General features: G+C 55.2%; 1 protein-coding gene across 1 annotated transcript in view; it reads right to left on the reverse strand.

Annotated features, from left to right (window-relative positions):
- The window catches only part of SLIT1 (slit guidance ligand 1), a 61,634-nt gene extending 46,703 nt beyond the window's left edge, over nucleotides 1-14,931 (reverse strand). Inside the window, 5 exon segments of the mRNA XM_050305831.1 lie at nucleotides 1,527-1,598; nucleotides 2,247-2,318; nucleotides 2,610-2,681; nucleotides 14,715-14,820; nucleotides 14,823-14,931. Of these exon segments, the coding sequence (XP_050161788.1) occupies nucleotides 1,527-1,598; nucleotides 2,247-2,318; nucleotides 2,610-2,681; nucleotides 14,715-14,820; nucleotides 14,823-14,916 (416 nt within the window). The 5' untranslated portion in view covers nucleotides 14,917-14,931.
- Between the last annotated feature and the right edge of the window lie 7,454 nt (nucleotides 14,932-22,385).

The following is a 22,385-nucleotide window of genomic DNA, read 5'->3' on the forward strand; positions in this document are numbered from 1 at the left end:
AAGCTGGTATTAAAACCTAGACAAAATTAAAAGGGAAACATTGATGTTTGGAAAATAACTCTCTTGCCCGTGTTTCTGTTATGCAATGGGTGGCTGGAGGAGGATGGGCCCTTGCTGGCGCCACGATATGGCACAGCTGAGCTCAACAAATGCGATTTGATAATTAATTGAACGCCTGTGCTATCAGCTGCCATTACCTAGGCCCATCTTTGGCGCCTGTCCACCACTTCACACGTCCCATGCTGGCAACCCACACAGCGTTTTAACCCTTCATTACACCGCCTCCGGCTGGACTACAGGACTGACTCCCTGGCACTGTCAGAAGAAAACGGATCAGCTGCAGCCTGCCCGTACGGGCAGGGCTGCCTGGCCCCAGCATGGCCATGCCTGTTCTGGAAATGTCTCAGCCCATTCCTGCCCTGACCCAGCAGGGACCTGGCATCCTCATTTCACTGCTGAGAAGTGGAGATACAAGATGCAGCAAGCAGAAAGCTTGTGTCCCAGCTACAACCACCCCACTCTGACGCACTGCAAATCAGCCACAGCGTTTAAGCTGCTTTTCTGACTGATGCAGAGCACCAGCCCCAGTCTGGCACACATCTTCTCCTTCTCACAGTCCCCTTCCCCATATACGTGGTGCCTGACATAGCTGAGAGCCTGTAAACGCTTTGTTTGAACAATGCTGGCACTGCTGACAGCACCACTGCCCAAGCAAAGCAGCCCCAGGCAAGAGAAAGCCAATATGGAAAAGAGAGTATTTATCAAAACCCCAGCAGCCCTCTCCAGGCAGCCTCCTGATGTCACAGAGGGAGGAAGAGCAGAGAGGTCTGCAGAGCTCAGGCTTTCTGGACAAGAGACAGTCCCTGGGGGTGTTTGTGGGTGCAGAGGACAAACAGGGATGGGGGCAGGCAGAGCAGTGTGGGGAGGGGGCAGCAAGCATGAGGGGCTGGATCTGCCCCAGGCAGGGCTTCTGCCTCTTGCTTCAGACACCCACAGAAAGGCAGCTCTTGAGCAGGGCTGTGAGGCTCTCTGTATCCTACGGAGGTTTCTGCACAGGATCTGACCCCTTAGGGACGTCCTCTATCACCCTCCCTTCATGACAGCCTAGTCTAGCCTGTAAGGGCACCCTGCTCCAGAGCCTGTGATCCGCACCCAGGCTGTGGAGCTCACAGCAGCTCTGCAACTGACACTGTTCAGGCACAGCTCTGCGATGCGGGACACAGCCCAAACTGCCAGCACCTTCTCCCACATACCCATGCACTACAAGAACATCCCTAACAGTGCCGCTCTCAGGTCTTCTGGAAGTCACAGCCAATTTCCTGACATGCTGCATGCTCAGGTCACACAGAAACAGGGTGCATTCCCCTGCCACATACTGAGTCATCACTGGGACAAGACACAAGCACAACCCTCCAGAAGCAGCACCCTCCTGGGACATCAGTGGCCCTCCAAAACCCATGCAGTCCCACAAGTGAGCCCATACCACCACCAGGCAGGGGAGCCCCACAGGCATGGAAGGTACTTACAGCCGTGAGAGTGCCTGGTTGTTCTGGAAGAGGAGCTCGGGCAGGGTGTGCAGCTGGTTGCGGTTCAGCCGTCTGCAGGGAAAGAAGAAAGCGTCGGGCTTTGAGGGGGGCAAAGCAACGACCCCACCTGCAACCCAGCCGGCTGTGGCAGGCACAGCTGGGTGCTTTGGCTCACTCAGGGGGACCAAGAGAGCAGAGCATCCCACCTGGCAAGGACACCCCCATCCCACCCACCACACTCCCAGGTGGGGACAACCAACAGGGCATTAATAGACTCACTCACAATGCTGTAATTACATGCAGAGAGGACTCCAAGCTGTTAACTGCTGACTGCTGCTTAACTGCACTCTTAACCTGCTGCTCGCTCAGCTTCTCATATTTGCTCGAGCAGCTTGGGATTTTTAAACTGCTGAGCTATTTTACTGAGTACTGGACCAGAACTCAGGGCTCCCTCGCTAACACACAGGACAGCTGAAACAGCAAAAGTGATTTCTGTTTAACCTGCTGCTCACCTCAAAAGCATCAGAAAAGACTTTAAGATCTATAGAAACAGAAATAGGTTTGCTTCTCACACTGTAAAATACTGCTGCCATGCAGAAGAGAAGCTGTTTGAAGTCCAGCAGCACTGATACATTTGAGTTTAAGGCAAAAAGGAAAGGATGCTCTCTGCAACTAAACCCAGTGGCCCTCCATCAACCCCCTCCGTGCCCAGGCACTCACAGGCGCTCAAGCTCCTTCAAGTCATCGAACGCTCCACGCTCCACTGTGCTGATCTGGTTTTCCATCAGCTGCCTGCAGAGAGAAGGGGATCAGCTTTCTGGAAAGGTGGTCCCCAGTGCCCCCATCAGTTCTCTTGACCCAGGACCAGCTCACCCACTATCTCCTCAACATAACCCAATCTCTTTCGCCCCTCCCTCTTCCAGCTGGAAGCCCACCACACTCAGCTCAACGCAATACCCTCCAGCCCTGCTGGGAGATGCCCTGAGCAAGAGGCTGACCATCTCTAGCAGCCCCAGGAGGGGCCACAAGCCAAGCACAGTATCTGCCAAGGTCAGGGCAGGCAGCCCCTCATCAGAAACTCACAGGACACGGAGCTGCTTCAGGCCAGCAAAGTCATTCTTGTTGATTCGCGTTATGTTGTTGCCATTGAGCTCCCTGCAGAGAGAAGAGACAGAAATCAGCAAAGAAGCAGTCAGGAGGTGGCCAGGCACTGGGCTTCCTCAGTACCTCCCCAAAAAAGGCAGACAGGGCCCAAAGAACAGCAGTGGCTGATGCAATTCTGTCCTCCTCACCAGGAATGGCAGGGCTGGCCACTGGCTCCAGAGAGGACCCTCATCCTCAACAGCCAGCAGTGCTGGGCACGCAGAAGTCTGGCTGGCCAGTAGTGTGTAAGCTGCCATCTTTCATGGATCATATGGCAACAAGAGGAAGGGGCTGTTTGGCTCCCTGTGTCCCCATAGGCATGCTCCCCTTGGGACAGAACCCCTAGAGCCCTCAGCAATGAAATAAGCCTGACTTGATGCATGTCACCCTGCTCTGGAAATGCAGCAAGCACCTGGTAGGGTCATCCCAAACATACAAAGATGCTCAGAGAAGGTAGGGTTAATAAGAAAATGAACAGATGTCCCCCAGAACAGTAGGATCCCTCCAAATATCCAGCTGCAAGACACCCACGTGCATCACAACCAGTTCAGTGTGCAGCCATCTCACACCTTCTACCCAGAAAATAACCCACGCTTCAAGTTTTACCTGCCAAGAGATGCACAGGACAAGATGCTTTGTGGCATCACTCTGTCAAGTAAAAGCCATGGGGGAGTACAGGGACAGACAATCCAGCCAGAAGACAGATGCTGTCCCTCCTTTCTCTCCCTGCTGGTGGAAATAAGGGGTGCCTACAAACAGCCCATGACATCTGTCCTGCCCAGACTCTGCTGAGCACCAGAGGACATTGTGTGCCCCACTGCTGGACACACACGTGGCAGGGGCTCTGCTCCCAGCCTGCTGGCTATACCTCCCCCAGTTCTCCCCAGCCATGCTCTCCATCATGCTCCTGCTAGGATTATCCAGCTTTAAAATACATTGAGCTGGGAGCTGCAGAGATTCACACCTCGTAGCCTTAGTTTTGCCGTGTCTTTCCACATTATGGGATATGATTACTGTAGGAAGAGCAAGACCATCAGCCCTGGGACCCACACTCTGCAGAGCCAGGGGTCCCTGTGCAACCCCCCATTGCAGGAGAGAGTCTCTCCCCTTGCCAGCATGAAGCACAGCAGTGTCTGCTCCTTGCCAGTCTGCCCACGGCATGCACTGGGGACAGAGGATGCCCATGGGAACACAAGGGCTGGGGAAGACTCCTTGCTGGAGACCCACTGTCTGCACTGAACACAGACACAGAAACGAAAACAAACTACAGGAGGGGGAGGCAGTCAAAGGAGGGATGAGCTGCTGGGGAAGGGAAGAGGCAGGAGGGTGTCACCCCAGAGCAGGTTGGGGTATCTCGGCAGGACTCCAGCACCCAGGGCTGTGTAACTTCCTGAGCCCTGATAGCGGGAATGCCCTGTGACACATGAGGGGCTGAATACAAAGTCTATCATTCCCATTCAGAACCAAAGCCTCCCTCCACCGAACTCCGCAGCCATGCAAGGGGCCGAGGTCAGCAGCGGGCTGGCCTCGGGCCGTCGAGCAGCGTGTAGGGCTGCTGGCTGTACCCAGCGCAGCCGCGCACCCCGGGGTGCTGTCATTGTCCTGCTGAAACGGCTGATAATGGCTAATGAGTTCCAGCTCGCCATTATAGCCTCGTAATTACACCGCTATTCAGTGCAAAGATTGCCGGGCTCCTGCCATTATCCAGCCGTGTGCGCCTGTGTTGGGAGGGAGGTTGGGAGAGCATGTTACTAGGACACAGATGAATGCAAGCGGGAATGAATAGAAGTTCCTCAGCCCCAGTGATTAAACTGAAACCCACACTCGGGCTCTGCAGCCCCATGGCTCCTCCAACTCCCTGTACAGTCAGCACGCAGTGAGCACAGCAAGATCACAGGGGCTCCAACCCGTAAGGATGTGCCCTGCAGGGTTCAATCCTGACCCTCTCCTGGGGAGCAAAAGCTATGGCCAGCATGTTAGTCCCAGGAACGAAGCACTGGGGTGTGTCACATGTCTCATGTGTCACATGTGGTGGCTTGGTATGTGCCCACCTGATCGGCCACAGCCTCGGAGTCAGCTAAGGGCAGGGAGAAACCTCAGCTCCAGGATTCGTTTTCTCCAAATGTCTTAAAGGTTCTTTGCCTGGAAGAAGATTGCCTGGAAGCTCCCCAGGCACCTATCCCAGCTCCTGGAGAGGGAGGGTTCCCAGCAGGACTCCCATGTCACCTTCCTTTAAACATACCTAACATTACTCTGAATGCAATGTGTAAATAGAAGTTTGGAAATCTCTGGTACTGCAGATAGACAGAGCAAAGAGGCTTAATTTAAAACTGCCCAATCTGAAAGCCAAGACCTACATATCAGCTTGCAAAGCCCAAGGTGAGCTTGGACCTCTCTGGGCTCCTCAGAGTACCAGAATCCCAGAGCCTTAGCCAGAGGTAGAGCCCAGGCAAAGCAAAAACACCAAAGAGCCATGTACTGGAAATGGCCAGTCCCTCCATGTGCCAAAACCAGGCTCTGCCCTCTCTCCCAGGCACCTTCTGGGCCAGTGCAGCCAGAACCCAGACTTGAGCACCAGGAGGAACAGGCAGGACCAGCTACCCTGGGGGTCAGCTGTACTGCCCACCCAGCCCACCCCAGCCTGCATGGCTCCCTGACCCCTATCCTTGGGGTACTCCAGCACTGAGGCTGGTGTCAATCTCCAAGTGCAGCAGTATCCCAAGGTCCTCTGACAGACCCACTCCCCTGGGGACTGGCCCTTCGTGCTCCCTGACAACTGCTCCCAGCATCCCTCCAAGCCTTTGTTCAGGTAAATGATGGCCTTTGCAACCAGGATGGGAGTGAACAGCAGGTAAAGCTTATTTGTAAGGATGCCAAGGCAACACTGCCATTTAACTTCATGACATTTTTTACCCTCTAAAACCCCTTCAGTCCCTCATGGAGATAAATTACAGTCTGCAGTGCCCAGAAAGCCAGATCCCTGCTGCTCAGCTACTCACCCGCTGCCTCCATGCCCTTTCCTAGTGAAGCGAAACACCCTGCCCTGCTCCACAGAACAGAGCTTCAGTAAGGACTGACGTGTCTGGGGAGATGCCCTGCAGATTGGTTGCATTTCTGGACTGTGACTTGAAAGCAGAGACAGGCTATACTCTTTCCATGTTAATCCAAAGGGTTTAACAGGAGAAAGCATCCTCAAGTTCATCCAGGCTGCCTTCCTCTGTCCCCCAGCACCCCAAATCTCACACTGCCACTGGTGAGCCAGTGAATTTTCACATGTAACCTTCAAGTTTCAGACCCCCCCACTTCCCATTTTGCTCTGGGAAGAGAAAAGTCATTAAAACAAGCAGTCCCTTTGCTACACTGTTTGTGGATCATCCCACTCCCAGATGGGATGTCTGTGCTGCAGCAGGGTTCGTTAGACTGGATTTGCATAGTCTGGGTTTATATTTGGTTTCTAGCTTTGAATGGCTTATTCTATTCCCAGGGGGTCTGATATGTCTTTTCCCTTTGCAGGGTTTGGAGCTACACTAACTCCGTAACAACCTCAGAGAGCACAAATGCTGAGAGTTAATTTATTAAATACAGCCAACATGAGTGATATTTCCCTGGGCACTGATTTATCAGGAGCGGGAAGGAGCAGACAGTGCAATCCCACTATCCATACTCCATTGCAAAGCATCAGCTATTTGGCACACACGTGACTCTTGTCCTTGTGGCTTAGCTCCGCTCCACTCTCCCACCGAGGCAGAAATCATAACTGCTGTGCTCCCTGGACTCCTGCTCTTAAGAAGGCAGAGGGAAAGTCCGTGAGTTGAATCCCAGAATTTGCACCCCAAAGCAGCAAAATGTGCCCCAGCCCTGTGAGCACCAGTATAGAGCAGGTGCCCACAGCACCCAGGCAGCGACTGCAGGGGCTGGCAGAGAAGGGTCTGTGCTCCTGCAGTGCCTGCTCTGAGGGCTGCTGCTGCCCTGGTGCCAGCAAGGCTGGCAGTCCCATCTTTCATGTAATATGTCCCTCCCTCCAAGGTCTTCCTGCTCGTGGCTCAGAGCACCAGCCCCTAAGGGCACGGCTCCCCTCCCAGCAGCTCATCCCAGAGTCCTGACCCCAGCTGGAGCCAGCAGGGCCAGATAATAATCAGGGAAGCGGAGGAATGAAGGCTATAAGGTCACGCACCCCAAGCAGTACCTCTGCCACCCTCCATCAATCCAGGCATTGCTCCTTCAGGGACAGAGACTGACGCTCCCCTGTGCCCTACTCCAGGACGTCACTGCTCTTGCCTCAAGGACGTTTTACAAAATCTGACCTGAACCCCTCTCACTGCAGATGAAATCCATTCCTGCCTGCCACCATGGTGCAGAGATCAGGCTGCTGCCTTGCCCATGCAAGCCCCTTTCCCATCCCCATCCCCCCCAACAAGCCCCAAGCCCCAGGGACATAGCCCTCCCCTGGGGCCTCTCTGCCTTGCGCGGGCAGGACTCCTTCTGCTCGTGCTCCCATTCCACATCTGTGCTCCCACCAAACACTTTCCTTGAGTCTGCAGGCAACAACATCCTTTCTGTCAGTCCATTCTGCCTGTTCATCAAACCCACTTTGAAATCTCAGCCCAGTCTCCAGCCCTCTTGCATCTCTCTCAGCCCGGTGGCATCTGCAACTGTCATAAGCAGCTTGTGTCCCATCACACAGACACCTAATGGAAACATGGATGAGGCTCAGACCCCAGACTGACCCCTCTGCTCAGAACTGGGGGACAGAGCAGCTGCAACCTTTCATCCTACACTTTTATTGCATTTTTCAAGTCTTCTCAAGATTTCACCCGGCTGCTTAAATGTAACTGAGTCCCAGCACAGCCTTGCTGAGCTGCTCAAGCAGCAAAAGGCAGGGTAAGAGCCCTTCCCAGTCCCGGGAGAGCTGGTCCCCTCCAGTGCTGGCACAGAGGGACGCTCACCCCATTCACCAGCTCCCTGCAGCCCATATGGGCATGGCTGGACACTAACTCCATCTGGTACAAGGGGGTTACAGGGTGCTGCTGCCCGCTGCTTGGGAAAGGGACACTGGGCACCCACACCCTGGGCTGACACAGCTACACAAGGAGCTCAGCACCTTCTCCTCCTTTTCCGTCCCATCCCTGTTCTGACCAGACCCCTCAAGAATAGCAAAGTGCCCACAGGATCCATCAAAGTCCCTTTAAGGATGCTGTACACCCCAGAGCAAACGCCTTGCCAGCACCACCTCTATGAGATGCCTGCAGGGTTATGTGCCCAACAGGGAGAGCCCCAAGAGCAGCTGTGCCCATCTCGGCATCACTGCCCTTAGTCGAAGGGGAACCCAGCCCCAAGCACAGCACTGGCCCCCAGAGTGCAGGAGGCTCTGTAAGCTTTTACGAAGTACTACAGCAGGTTATCGGCATGACAGATTTTTAAGTGTTACAAACAGCATCGATCATGAAGTAAACAGTGAGGATCCGGAAGGCTTTCTGTTCTCCTAACTTCTCTCTGGGGTTTTCATGCCACAACCATTAGCCACTCGCAGTCAGGGAATGCTTTACACTCACGTGCGCATTGTGATGTGTCACCTTCAGGTTAAAAATAAATAAGTAAGTAACCTCCCTCAACCCCCATGGGAGAGAGAAAAGGCAGCAGGTCATTTCTGTTTCACAAATGAGGAAACAGACAGCCAAGAAAATAGCCTTGATACCCACAAAATTTGGCTTTTTGTGCTAAGCTGAGTTGCCTGGTAAGGAGCTGCGCTCTAGCTCATCCGCTTTCCAGAGCAGGGGAGTTTGCCCAGCCCTCAGGCTTCATCCTGCCACTCATAAGATTGAGTTCTGATCCATCCTGCATCTTCCTCAGCAAACCTCCTTGGTTTGGGAAGACACCTATTATAGATGCCTGCTCAATCCTGGACCAGCTGGGTCTCGTGGTGCATCCCATTTGGGACTTAGGGCTTTCTTCTACCCAGAAATATCCAGAGCCAGGAGCTTGCATCTCTCCCACTCTTGGTGCCCAGGGCTGCTCCTTGGCTGCATCGCTTGAAAAATTAATTTCCCTTTTTTCTGATCTTCCTCCTCCTAGCAGCCTCTCTCCCCCATAGGACAGTTGCCTCTGCTATTTTGAGCAGCAAGTGCATCCAAAATGCATGCCAGGGAAGCAGACAGTCACCACAGCCTCAGAGTCTGAATGTGGCAGGGAGGTCTGAGATGGTACCAGAGGGGACAGCCTGGGACCAACCCTGCACCAACATGGAACAGAGGTTCCCTCCATACCACCTCATTCCCTTACGGCTTCTAGCGGTGCTGCAACCCTAAGGACCTGGCTGCAAACTATCCTTCTCGCTGCTCACACTGCTAATTGCAGCCTGGTGCTATACAGCAGGAAAACCTCTGCTGCCCTCACTGCTCCTGCCAATGCAGCCGTCCCACGATGTCCCCTGAGTGGGGACAGGGGCCAGCTGCCGGAGCTGGCCTTGAAGCTACTCACACTGGAAGCCTGCCAGGGAGCAGTGATCTGGGTCTGACATCCCCCAGGATGAGGCCATTTGCTAACGCACAACTGGTTTTTTACTGCTTTTCAGCAAAACATGCACAGAAACATCTCCTTGCCTCTCAGGTTTTATGAAAGGTTATTTCAGTAGCAATAAAGAGGATGCATCGTGGGGCTAAGCACTTCTGGAATCGGCAGAGAACCATGAAGGACTCGGAAGTGAGACAAAGACAGGCTCCCCTGGATGCCCACCTCACTCTCCTGTGCATGCTCACCTGCACCAGGTTCCCAGGGAGCAAACTGGAGTAGGAATACAGGAAAAGCCCCTCTCAATGCAGGGTCATGGGCTTGTACACCTTTCCCTGGACAGGACACCTTTTCTTTGCCCCCAACACCCTGATGGCACCCCAGATTGCCTCTGATCCCTCAGGCTGTGGGCTCTGATGCCCCTGGGGGTGTCTTGTGCATCCTTGGCCTTTTATATCTGCCTCGCTCTTTCTCCCAGCTGGAGGCTCAATAGAAAACAATGAAGTAGGGGAGAATGAAACTCAAAGCAAATGCACATCCTGTAATGAGTCTGTAACTGGACTGTTTCTGTGTGCTACCCTGCACTGGCACCACTGCCACTGTGCCCAGCTCACCCTGGAGCTGCAGGCTCTGGGGACAGCAGCAAGGGTGTTTGAAGGTGCACACGAGAGACCCAGAATTAAAGCTGGAAACAATTCCCCTTCCTTGCTCCCACCTCAGCAGCAAGGAATTGCTGTTAGCAGTGCATCACTCTGAAGGAGCAAAGTGGCAGCACATTTAAGGCAAAAATATCTGTTTTAAAGGATGCAATAAAACAGAGCTAGGGAAGGGTTTATAGAGAAGCAATTGCTGTGTGGGGTGAGAAGTGGTCACCAGAGGCCAATCCACCCAGCTTTATTGCCTGTTACTGGTGACTTTTCCCAACCAGGGGACAATAGATCCTCTGCTATCAGCCTCGACTTCAGTCAATACAAACACGACATAGTTTTTTAAACTAATATTTTTCCAGCATGCAATTCCATGGAGAGGGAGAACGCAGCGTTACCATGGCGATATATAGACAGCATCTGCCTTGGACGTAGCTGAAGGGAGAAATTGGAATAGAATTGCAAATTTCCTCTGTCCAGGAAGGCTCCCAAGGAAGCCACTGCAGCAGGCTGAGCAGGCTGCCTTCCCCAGCCAGTCCACATCCTCCCAGTGCCCAGTACTGGCTCTCCCAAGAACTGAGGGCAGTTCCAGCAGTTCCAAGTACTGCTCTGGCTGGATATAGGTCCTGCATCCTGCCTCAGAACTCTGCAAAACCTGCAAAGTGCCTCTACAACTAGTCTGCTCACTGCAAACTTGCCTGAGCACTTCAGGAGAGGGAGAGGTTGACTCTCTTGAGGTGCTTCCTAAGAATGAACAGTCCCCGAAGCCCTTGAAAGGAGCAGCAGCCCAACAACTGGTGTGGAATGCACAAGTGCTGCTGCAGTACACCAGCCGTGCTGCTGCAAGACATTTTGATTAACTGGTGAGAGGTAGATGCAGGTGAATGAATTAAACACGCTCTGAACAAGAGCTCACTGCTGGAATTTTGGCTGGCGATGGTTGGGCAGCATGTGAGTGTGCTTCAGGTGCAGCTGTCCTGGCATTGTGTTCCCACACCTGAAGGCTGGACCTCAGTGCATCTTCTTTTCACCAGTGCACACAGGGGGGTGGCAGAGCTGGCTGCAGCCTAGATGAGGCCCATTTCAGCACAGGCACACCCCAACTTTGGAAACAAGGCAAACAGAAGCCTTGATGAAATGCTGAGGCCAGGGACCCTGAAAGGGAAAAGCCAGAGCCAAAGGGTGTGGAGACCCAGCTCTGCTTCCCTTCGTACAGGGCAGAAGGGCACTGCACAGCCCGTGGTGAGATGGGGGACGTTCAGCCCATTGGAGAGGAGGCAAAAGGGGTGAGTAGGGCAATTCTCAGCTGTCAGCTGAAAAGTTCAAAAGCAGGAGCAAGTGCAACACCATTACACTCAATTCATCCCCCACATGCAAAGAACTGGGCTGGAAGCTGCCATTTGATAGTGGCAAATCTGCACTGATCCTGCCGGCTTGGGGAGATCGACCCACCTCTGTGACAGGGCAGTCTGCTCTTCAGAGACACGTTCAAAGGAAGAAAGAAAAGCAAGCTAACGGGGACAAGAACTGTGCCCTTCTCTATGGTGGCTGAGGCCTGAGGGACTCCTGGGAGCAGATAACACTGTAGTGCTGGAGGATTATCATCCATCTTGCCTACGATGCCTTCAGGACTGCCTCTATCATGCTTGCCAGAGGCGTAGGCAGGAGGGCAGGCAGCCATGCAAAGTACCCAGAGACTTTGCTGCTTCCTACCTTGTTGCAGCAAACCCCTCTTTGCTAGGTGCATGATCCAATCAGAGGGAGGTGCATAAACCCCCATTTACGTTGGGTTGCAGACTAGAAGGCACTTAGGGAGCAATGTGCCGTGCCCTGGTGCAAGGGAAGAGGGGTCCTGTGTCCCCTGTGCCCCATGCAGCCATCCCTCATGTTCCATCCTAGACACGTCTGCAGCCCTTATCCTCAACCAACAGCCTGGCACCAGGGAGACAGCTCACAGGAAACCCTGAAGCGGAAGACAAGATGATTTGTCCCCAGCCCATGATTCTCCAAAGCTGCAGTGAGTCTGCAAGGCAAATAATTCCCTCTTCAAAGGGAAAGGGTGTATTTCAAAAGCAGTGAAACTTAGACCTCACCACAGGGCATTGCTGACTGAGCCCCCACAATGACTTTGGCAGTGCCAGCAGGCGTGGCTGTGCTGCCCTGTCCAGGGGTTTGACTGGAGGTTAGGTGGGAGACTGGAGAAAGCCTGGAGCCTCCAAACACTGAACTGCCATGCAACAGGTGAGAAATACAACAGCAGGGACACCAATGCTCACCAGCACTGTGGGATACATGGCAAGATTGGCATTGCTCATGCTGTGCATCTTGAGGCTTGGGAAAAGAGGCAGGCAGTGGAGAGCACTGATAAGAGGCTGATGACTTCCCACAGAGAACCTGGCCCTGCAGAGAGCAAGTCCTGAGCACAGACCCTGCTGCAGGCTCCTGTGGTTGCTAGCTGACCTTGCTCCATGAGGCAGTGAGGAGTTGGAGACTGAGAGGTTGCAGCCTCTTTGCAGGGAACTCAAACTCACTTAAGAACTGTTACAGCAGGATTTCACTGTCGGAGATAGACCCGCTCTGCACAGACACCCTCAAGCATCTGCAAGGGTGTGCAACACAGTGGGAAGTAGTTATCCAACAGACAACACCCACGAGAGAGCAGCATGACTAGCTCAGCCCAGCCAGCAGATCCAGCATCGCCAGCTGCATGAAAATACAGAAAACCCAATGCTGCTGGGTGGTGATGGATATGGAGGACTAGATTGGTGGAGGTAGAACAGGAGACAGCAAACAGGGCCCACTACCAGAGGGGGGGAAATGCCCTGCCGAGGCAGGAGTGAGACACCCACCAGGGGCATCCTCCATCAGCCCACTCCAGCACTGCCTCATTTGAGCCGTGCTGAGCACCTGCCTGGCAGGCAGAGGTGGGGGCTCAATGCACACACTCCCCCAGCATCCGGCACACAGGTGCATGGAAAGCTGATGCTGAGGAGCCCTCCGAGCTCCCTGGAAGGCAGAAAAGGCTGGAGCAGGTTATACACAAACCTTACCCCTGCTCTGGGTACAGAGGAAAGGAGGATCCTGTCTCAGACCTCAGAAACTGGGTCTATGGGATGGCAGCACACAGCAGCCTGGTTGCTGTGCTGGGTAATAATCATCTGTACGAGGATAATTATGGTGGGAGAAGAGAAAACTCCTCTGAAGTGGTATCCCACAGAGCTCCCAGGGCTGCATGCTGGGTGCAGCCCTGGCAGCTGCAAAGCTGCCTGCAGTCCCTCTCTGTAGTCCCTGCCTGCGAGGTCTCTGCCCAGCTGCAAGCAAAGGGCACATTCACACTCCAGGAGCCCCAAGCAGCACAGCACGGGGCCAGGAGCCTCGTGTGTAGCTTCCCAGGATGCATCCTTCAGCTCTCCTGCCCAAGGAGGCAGCAGCTCAACACTTCCCTGCACTGCAAGACGGATATAGGGACAGCGTGGCCCCAGGGCTTGGGATAGAGGGCTACTGTGCCACTGTGCTCCACTGCAGTCACTGGGATGGGGCACCTGCTGCTACTGATTGGAGGGGACAGGCTGGGGATAGCCCTGCTCTCCTGAAGGGACTGGGGACACCTGCATGCCAGGAATGTGCTGCCTGCAGTGGCTTGGACATGGTCAGCTCATGCTGATCTCCCTGGGGTGGGGACCCCCTGCAGCCACAGGATCCCAAGCAGGTAAACCTGCCCAGCCAGGAGTAGAAGCAAAGAGGCACCAATCCTGCTCAGGGGAGCTCAGCGGGTGACACAGGACCCCCACAGCCAGCTGGACCATGACTGTGAGAGAAAAGCTTTCGCTATGGGGTCCAGCCAAGAGAGCCAGGGATACCCCCCATGACCCCTAGGGACCTGGCAAGGGCTTTGATGAGCAGTGAGGTGCAGGCACAGGGGACTGGTGGGGTCGGGTAAGCTGTGTGCTTGGCTGGAGGCTGGGCACACCGTGGGGAGGTCCCAAAGGGAGCAGAGGGGAATGGGACCTGATCCTAGCACCATGTGCAGCATTCCCAGGAAGGCTTCCCAGGGACAAAGGGGTGCCCAGTACGGGTAGGGGCTTGGGGTGACAGGGCCCCTCAGAGAACTCTGCTCTGGTCGTGTGGGTATCCTGTGTCAAGTCACACCCGCCTGTGGGTGCCATGGGGCTTGCAGCCCATTCCGGTTTGCCCCAGCGCAAAGGCTCCCCCTGGAGTAACCCACCCCCTCAAGCACAGCTCCAATCCCAAGCTCACTCTACATGCTTGCACACAAGACTGGCACACGCGGGTTCTTGCGCGTGCCGGACCCCTTGCACACCTCTCCCACGGAGAAAGGCTTGCACACACACCGTACCCCAGCAGGTTCTCCACGCACACTGCTCACCACCTCGACGGGCTATTGCACACCCTCACGGAGGGGATGATGCACGTACACAACAAGCTCTTGCACACGCACCCCCTGGACAGGCACTCATACACACACCCAAGCCCCGCGCGTAGCGGGACGCTGCGCATCGCCCACCCCACCACATGCAGCTTTTCAGCAGGCGGCTGTGGCCCCACAGACATTTGCACAAATACTGCCCTTAAGAGACACCGTGGACACTTGCACACCCCTCCAGACAGGCTGCTGCACACCCCCGCCACGGGCAGCTTCTTGCACACGCATCCCCTTACGGGCTCCCGCACACACTCCTGACAGGCTCCTGAGCGCGCACCGCACCCCGCGCGGGGCTCTTGCCCACGCAGCCCCGCGGGGCACTGGCTCCCCACGCGCTTTTGGACACGCAACCCCAGGACAAGCCCCCCGGACCCAGCGCCCCGCCGGGCTCCCGCACCCGCGCCGCCGCACGCCCGCCGGCGGCGGACAAAGCCCGGCGGTACTCACAGGCGCTCGGTGCCGCGGGGGATGCTGCGGGGCACGGCGCGCAGGGCCGAGCCGTGGCAGTCCACCGTGGTGCCGCTGCAGGCGCACAGCGGCGGGCAGGCGGCGGCGGGCCCCGGCACAGCACGGCGCACGCCAGCAGCCAGGCGGCGGCCCGCAGCCCCGCCGGGACCCCCGCCGCCCCTCCGGGGGTCGGGGCCGCCATGGCAGCGGGCAGGAGGGTCAGGCGGCGCGGCCGCTGCGCATCACCGGGGAGCGGAGCTGGGCTCGCCGCCGTTCGGCTCGGCACGGCTCGGCTGGGCTGCGGGGCGAGAGCCCCGTCAGCGCACACCCGCCCACCCTCACTGCCGCCCCATCCCGCAGCCCAGGCTCAGCCTCCGCACTGGCTCCTCCCTCCCGCCCTGCCCGCCCCGACGGGCCCCCCCGCCACCGCCTCCGCTCCTCCCCGCTGCCCCGGTACCCGCGGTGGCGGAGGCAGCAGAGGTCCTGGCCGGACAGGGCACCGGCACTTCGGCAGCCAGAGCCGTCGGGGCTCTGTGCCGCCCCACCCCGTGCAGCAAGGTGGGCTCAGGCTCGGTCCCCTCACCCGGGACAGTGCAGTTGCCCTGCGGGGCAGCCGAGCTTCCCCGGGAGATAGCTGCGGAATGCCGGGTTGCGGACAGCGACATCCCGGGGACTGGCAGAGACCTGAGAAGCAACCTGTGAGCTGGGAGGTCGCAAGCAGAGCATTCCCACCTCTCCTCGGGGGGTGCCAAAAGCTTTCACATCCCCTGGTGTGCTCCATGGAGGCTTGTCCTGTCTCCCACCCGGCAGCCCGAAGCCCCGTCCCGTCATCCACAGAGACCAGGTGAGGCGCGGGTACCCGGCAGCCCGCGGGGACTGCAGGGCAGGCTGGCTCTCCTTAGCCAGGATGGTACCTGGTATGTGCATGGGAATCCTGTGGCGGAGCAACCCAGCACACAGAGGGGACTTGGGAGGCTTCACTGCTTTGCTCTTTGCCCCACACACAGACAGCAAATCTTGAAGTCACATCTGTGGCATTAGCTGTGTTCTCAGAAATGTGAGCACTGTATTCATTTTATTACCTTCCATTTTCTTCCCTGAGGTCTGCAAGTGTAAAGCAAGAGGGTGTAATCAGGAGAGCTGGTCACCTGTTTTATAAATAACACCTGAAACACTCATAACCCCATGGCTCCAAGAGCTGAGTCCTTGAAGAAAACATTGAGCATTTTGAGGTGCTCAGCAGAGCCCTGGGTGCTGGCAGCAACTACCACAGATACCCTTCTCAGAAAGGAGACCCATGAAAGGAGGGTAGGTGGGAGCCTGTTGCACTGCACCACAGCGGGAGGAGAGCTGTGTGAGCATGGACACTGCGCTGCACACCCATTTCTCCACTCAACAGGATATTTACAGGGATGGTGGCAGATCCCAGGAGCAGGGGTGCCTCTTAAATCAATGCCCTCTGCATATGGAGCTCCACAAGCTCCTTAATCAGGGTGAGAGGGAGGTGTCTGCATGGGGTCCTGCTCCAGTGAGGGCCACCTCACACACACACAGGGTTGCAGCAGCTTGGCCCAGATGAGCAGCCCTTTCCCATCCCGAATGCTGGCTCCCATCATCTGTCTGCATTTTCGTGACATCTCCTTCCTCTGGCCCCAATCCCGGGAGGAAGCTGTGCCTGAGATGGATGAAAGGGGTTTGTTCCCCGTTGCTACCCAGCAGCCCTGACAGCAAGGAAGATGAGCTGCTTCCCAGGACTCTGGGACCCGACCCTTTGCTGGCACAGCTTTTGTAGAGGTGGCCCTGCAGCCTGTCCTGGGGCTCCCAGGGATACCCTGGTGGCAATGGCACATAAAGAGGCCCTGTACTAAATACCTCAGCTGAATTTTGGGGCAGGAAGGTTGTTTCAGAGTGGCTTAGTGTTCCCCAAAGCTGGCCGCTACCAGTGTGATGCTTGTGATCCTCCTTCCTCCCAAACTTCCCCTCACCCCTTGGCCAGCAGAGCAGAACTGGGTCTTCCTAACCTGCCCTTTACCTCTGATGCCTGCGGGAAGGAACAAGAGATCTTGTTTCCTCCCTTCTGCATGCACTTGCCTCAGGCAAATCCTTGTGATCTGCAGAAAAACCGGCTCCCTCCATCTCTGTGTCCAGCTGCAGCAATACCCAGTCAATTACACCCAGGGCCGTGGTCTTGGCACAGGGAGTACCTGGCAGGGGCTGGCCTGGAGCCCACCATCACCTACCCTTCTTCCAGGTGTATAGGGCTGGGGGGATGAAAACCTCGTTTCAGGCCAGCATCCACATTTTCTCCTGGGGGTACCTCAACTACTGCTATCCTGTGGCAGCTTTTGCCTCCGCCTGCTACGCAGCCAGCGCCCCATGACCTGGGACCACGGGGCATCCCACTGAGCTGGGCTGCCAGACACGGCCAAACCCTTGGCAGCTGCTCCATTACAAAAGCAACCCCCTTGCAGGGCTGCCAACATGACAATGGCTGAGCGAGCCAGGACAGCAGCGTGGGGGAACAGGCTGTGCACCAAGACCCTCCTCCCGTACCTCAGCTCCTGGTGTGTTAGGGTGATCTCAGATCACCCAGGCACCCTGATGGGGTGGGCCTCGGAGAGCAACAGCTGCCTGGGAAAAGCCCAGGGTGCCTCTGAATATGGATGAGGAGCAGAGAGAAAAATAAACCCCAAACTTCTTTATCAGGGGAGGCCTGGTCCTGCCGTCTGCCACCGGGATTTGGGCCAAACTGCTTGATAGAGAGAGAGACCATCTGGATCGTCTGATGGGCTCTGGGTTTGGTTAAAATGAAGCAGAAGCTTTTTTTGTAGGAGTTTTCATGGGAAGATCCGGGGAAGGATTCCAGGGTACGCGCCAGACCTGTCGTGCAAAGAGATGCGAAGCAGCTACAAACCTTCAAACAAAAAATTGCTGCCAGTTTTAAGCCAAGCCCCCCAGGGCAGCATCCAGGCACTTCCACCCACACAGGGTGGGTCACAGCTCACCCCCGTTAACTCTCCCACAGGCTCAGCTGTCTCTGTGTCCCTGTCAGTGCCACTGGTGGCCAATAGCACCTTCCAGCATGCCTGGGCTTCCAGGCAGCGTGCTGCACCCCACACCCAGCCATGTGAACAGGAGGCAGCACATCCTGGCCCATGCTTGCTATGACATTTGTGCTGTGCTTCGAAGCAGTGCTGTGGCTTGTCACCTGTCCACAGCAGCACTCAGCCCTTCTCAGGGTGGGATCAGGCACTGCTGCAGAGCAGAAGTGCTTAAAACACAGGCAATAGGGGTCTGGTGGGTTGGCACTGGCTGCATGCCAGGTGCCCTCCAAAGCCACTCTGTCCCTCCCCTCCTCAGCTGGACAGGGGCAAGAAAATATAATGAAAGGCTCATGGGTCGAGATAAGGGCAGGAAGAGATCATTCACTAGTTTCCAACACAGGCAAAACAGACGACTTGGGGAAATTAGTTTAATTTATTATAAGCAAATCAGAGTAGGATAATGAAGAATAAAACCAAATCTTAAAAACACCTTCCAGCCATACCTCTTTTCTTCCTGGGCTCAACTTCACTCCCAATTTTCTTTACCTCCTCCCTACCCGTGGCACAAGGGGACAGGGAATGGGAGCTGTGGTCAGTTCATCACACTTTGCTGCTTCTTCCTTCTCAGAGCATGGACTTCTCACACTCCTCCCATGGGCATCCCCCTGCTCTGGCATGGGGTCCTCCACAGGCTGCAGATGAATCTTTGCTTCACTGTGGTCCTCCATGGGCTGCAGGGGCACACCCTACCTCAACCTGCTCTTCACCACAGGCTGTAGGGAAATCTGGAACAGGTGCCTGGAACACCTCCTCCTCTTCCTCTTTCACTGTCCTGGGTTTCTGCAGAGTTCTTCCTCTCACATTTTCTCTGTCTTCTCCCCAGCTTCTGCTGGTGTTGTGAAGCAACTTTTCCCCTTTCTGAAATACATTATCCCAGAGCTGCTACCACTGTTGGTGATGGGCTCAGCCTTGGCCAGTGGTTGATCCATCTTGGAGCTTGCTGGCACTGGCTCCACTGGACACGGAGGAAGCTTCTAGCAGCATTTCACAGAAGACCCCCCACTACCAAAGCTTTGCCACACAAAGCACAAGCACACATGCACAGTGCCAGGTCCAACTTCCCTGCTGAGGAGCATTTCCAACAGCAGGATCTGTCCCTCCTTGCACTGGGGCTGTGCTTTGAATTCTGCTGCAAGCAACACTACTAAAACACACTAGACCCAGCTAGAGACGTGTTTGGAGCAGTGTCCATAGCTTTCATCTTCTCAGTGTCCCCCACAGATCTTGCATAGGACGGGCTGCCTGCATCTGTCCTGCCTGGCCAGCTCAGCTCATGCTGGGAAGCCAGGCTGCCTTTGTCCAGGCAGACACATTCAGCTTTGGAGAGTGAGGCATTGTGTAGGAGCAGGCCAGCGTGTCAGCCCCATGAGGGCACCTGTTGGACTCGTGCAGCACGACAATGCCCTTGATGGGTTTATTATAGAGTGGTGCGGGCAGCCGGGGCCACTGGGATCACAGTAAATCTCTCCTGGTGAGCAGCAGCAGCAGCAGCAGGCAGGGCTGGGATGTGCTCTTTCCTGTGTCTCTGCAGGCACAAGCCCTACCTCACAGGCAAACAGCAAAAGCGTTGCCCTGCAGAAATAGCCAGCATCACCCTGTGAATGTGGCCAGCACTGCCCTGCAAGCGTGGTCAGCATCACCCTCTAGACACTACCAGCATCGCCCTGTGAACACTGCCAGTGTTGCCCTGGGAACACCACCAGCATCACTCTGCAAACGTGGCCAGCAGTGCTCTGTGAATGTGGCTGCAGGAGTGGGGCACCTCTGCTGCCTGGGGACCTTCACCACTGGGACCAAGGGATAGAAACAGCATCCATTGGGTGCTGTGTGATGATGCAGGAGATGCCAAGGCTCCCAAGCAGGTGGGTTTGGCCCCAGCCTAACATAAAAGGAACCGTCCAGGTGGGGGAGCGCAGCCTGTCACACTGCCTTGAACAATTGCAGAACAGCAGGAGGGGGACAGTCAGCAAGGCACTGCATCCCTGCAGCCTGGGCTCCTAAAACCAGCTCTATCCCACAAGGAAAACGTTTGCGCCAGGCAGCCCAGATGCAGATGGGGAGATGCTGTTCCGAGCACGGCTGGACACACCAACCGCCTGGGAGCTCTGCGGCGCAGTGCAAGCTGGTTTGAATAAACCACACGCGAGGAGGTGTTTGTGAAGTGCCTTGCACATGGAAATGCTATTGTTGGTGCAGCGTGGGATCGGGGGCTCCAGGGTCTCCAGATGCAGCAATTGTTCCACATCCGCACTGTGCATACACACACTCTTTCCCACTCACTCTGCCTGCAGCCACTCATTAACCCTCCTCAATGAAGATGCATTGGAGGGATAATTTACTGTTTAATAGACTAACTTTCCATTTGCTGTTGCCAAGTGAATCCGACATATTTCTCCATGGTGCCATAAACTGCAGCTCTTCTGCCATAAAACCCTGCCTCCCAGAAGGAGCAGGTGGGTTTTCAGGATTCAGTTGATGACCTTGGCCATGGGGTAAGCAGAGACACTGGGCTCTGTTGTTAGAGGAACAGGGCTTGTTCCCACCAAACCCTTTCACATATTGAAATCCCTACTGCACTGATGTCCCTGAACTGGGAAAACATCTAAACTAAGAAATAAGGAGTGTTTCAGCCTGATGGATGAGGGAGGCAGTGTCTCTGTCCTCATTTTGTTAATGAAGATGCCCTGGGTGCAGACAAGCTTGCTTCTGCTCCATATTTATGGCTGGTCCCACACTGGGATGTAATCAATAAGCTCTGTGCCCGCTTGGGCTCATTGTGCTTCCACAGTTGCAGGTGGCCTTTCTGAACCTTGTCAGTCCCAAAATTGTACAGGTGTGTCTTTGTGTCCTCTCTCCTTCTCCTCAGACCGTACAGAGTCACAAGCTACTAGAGGCTGAAAGGAAATCAGATTCTGCACAATGTGTGACAAGGGAGCTGCTTCCACCAGACCCACTTTGCCTCCATCACCCAAATTTCCACACTGTAGAAGAGGTACTTTCAGGGTGCAGGTTCTGCAGGAAGGAGCAGTAGCCCCAGAGGAATAAGCCTGATTGACTGGCTACCAGGGTCTGGCTCTGGAGGACGCAAGAAGATGCCATTAGCTAAAATAACTTGAAAAGGAGATGAAAAGTGTTTAAGCTTGCTTTGAGAGAGCTCTAATTGGCTCTGGATGTGGGCAAGGACTCAGAGCTGGAGGACCATGCTAGGGGCTACCTGAAGCACTAATTTTTGATTTTGAGGACATCCCTCCCCAGCTTCTTTCCCCAGCCTTTCTTTTCTCAGTGCTCTTTATGTTTTTTTTTCACTTTATTTATAGTCCCAGCCTCCCACCTCCACCATCCCTCAGATCATGTAGCCAGGGAGGAAGAACCAGGCACCTCCAAGCCTGCCCCCTCAGGCACATCTGGCCCGGGGGGCCCCCAGTGCCGCGGGGCAGGCAGGGGGTCCCATCCCGCAGCATGTGCTGTCAGCCCCCTCTTGCGCTGTCGCTGCAGAACGGCCTGGGAGAGGCACAGTGGAGCCAGAGGCTTTTGTGCAAGAGGTTGCTGAGATCCTGCTCTGTGGGGGAGCAAGGAGAAAAGAAGATGGGAAGAAACAAACCCTAGAAAGACCGCAGGCTGACACAGACAGCCCCATATCATAGACCTGTGCATGCACCCCGTTAACACAGCCACGGTGGCCCAGGCAGGTTTGCACCTCCATTCATCACAATCTCCAGGGGCACAGGAGCTTCAGCCAAAAGCAGAGGATCAAGTGGGACACAGTTCTCTCTGAAAAATCACATAAGGCACCGCATGGGAGGGCTGGGTGGTAGATTTGTAAATCTTCCCCAAGAGCAAGGCATGGAAAGCTGCTTTAGCTTGGAAGAGGTAGAACTGTGGAGGGGGCCACAATAACGCCCACTCCAGCTGGGACTCAGCAGGGAAAGGAAAGCTCGGCTCCCTCTGAGCCAGACTAGAATAAGCACCTGAAAGGCTGGTGCTGGTAAGTATCTGAGCCTCACCCTGCAATGTGTGGCTGGGGACAGCTTCTCCTTGCATCAAGGCTCCTAGCACAGGAGCCCAGAGACAACCCTATCACATTCCTCATGTGTGGGCACTTCCCAGGAACAAAGCTGGACTGGAGCAGGATGAAGCCAGAGTGCTGGTGCCAGTTCAGATCGCACTCTGGTCTACAGCACAAGTGGAAGGTCAGTGTGGGACCCAGAATGGAGATTTTTGGCATCTACATGCCTGCACAGTTTATGAGCTTCAACAAAAAAACCTCACTGGGGGGATGAGCAAACAGAACTAAACATGGTAATTTATTCGCTCCATGAAAAAATATTAGTTAATCCAAGCCAATGAGACTGTAAAGCCTGGTAACTGGTCTGGCTGGTGCCAATATCTATCGCTAGCACTACTCATGTTTTTTGTCTACACTGTTGCCCTAGGCAGTGAGATGCAGCAGCAACATGACAGCTCCCAGCCACACATGAGAATTTAAGAGAGAAAGAATATCTTATTTCAACTCTGAACCAGGGCAGAACAGTTTAAAAACAACCAACAAAACCAAGACAACTTGCAA

The sequence above is a fragment of the Myiozetetes cayanensis genome, unplaced genomic scaffold (genome assembly GCF_022539395.1).
Source record: "Myiozetetes cayanensis isolate MyiCay16 unplaced genomic scaffold, myiCay2020 scf10, whole genome shotgun sequence".
Taxonomy (NCBI): Eukaryota; Metazoa; Chordata; class Aves; order Passeriformes; family Tyrannidae; genus Myiozetetes; species Myiozetetes cayanensis.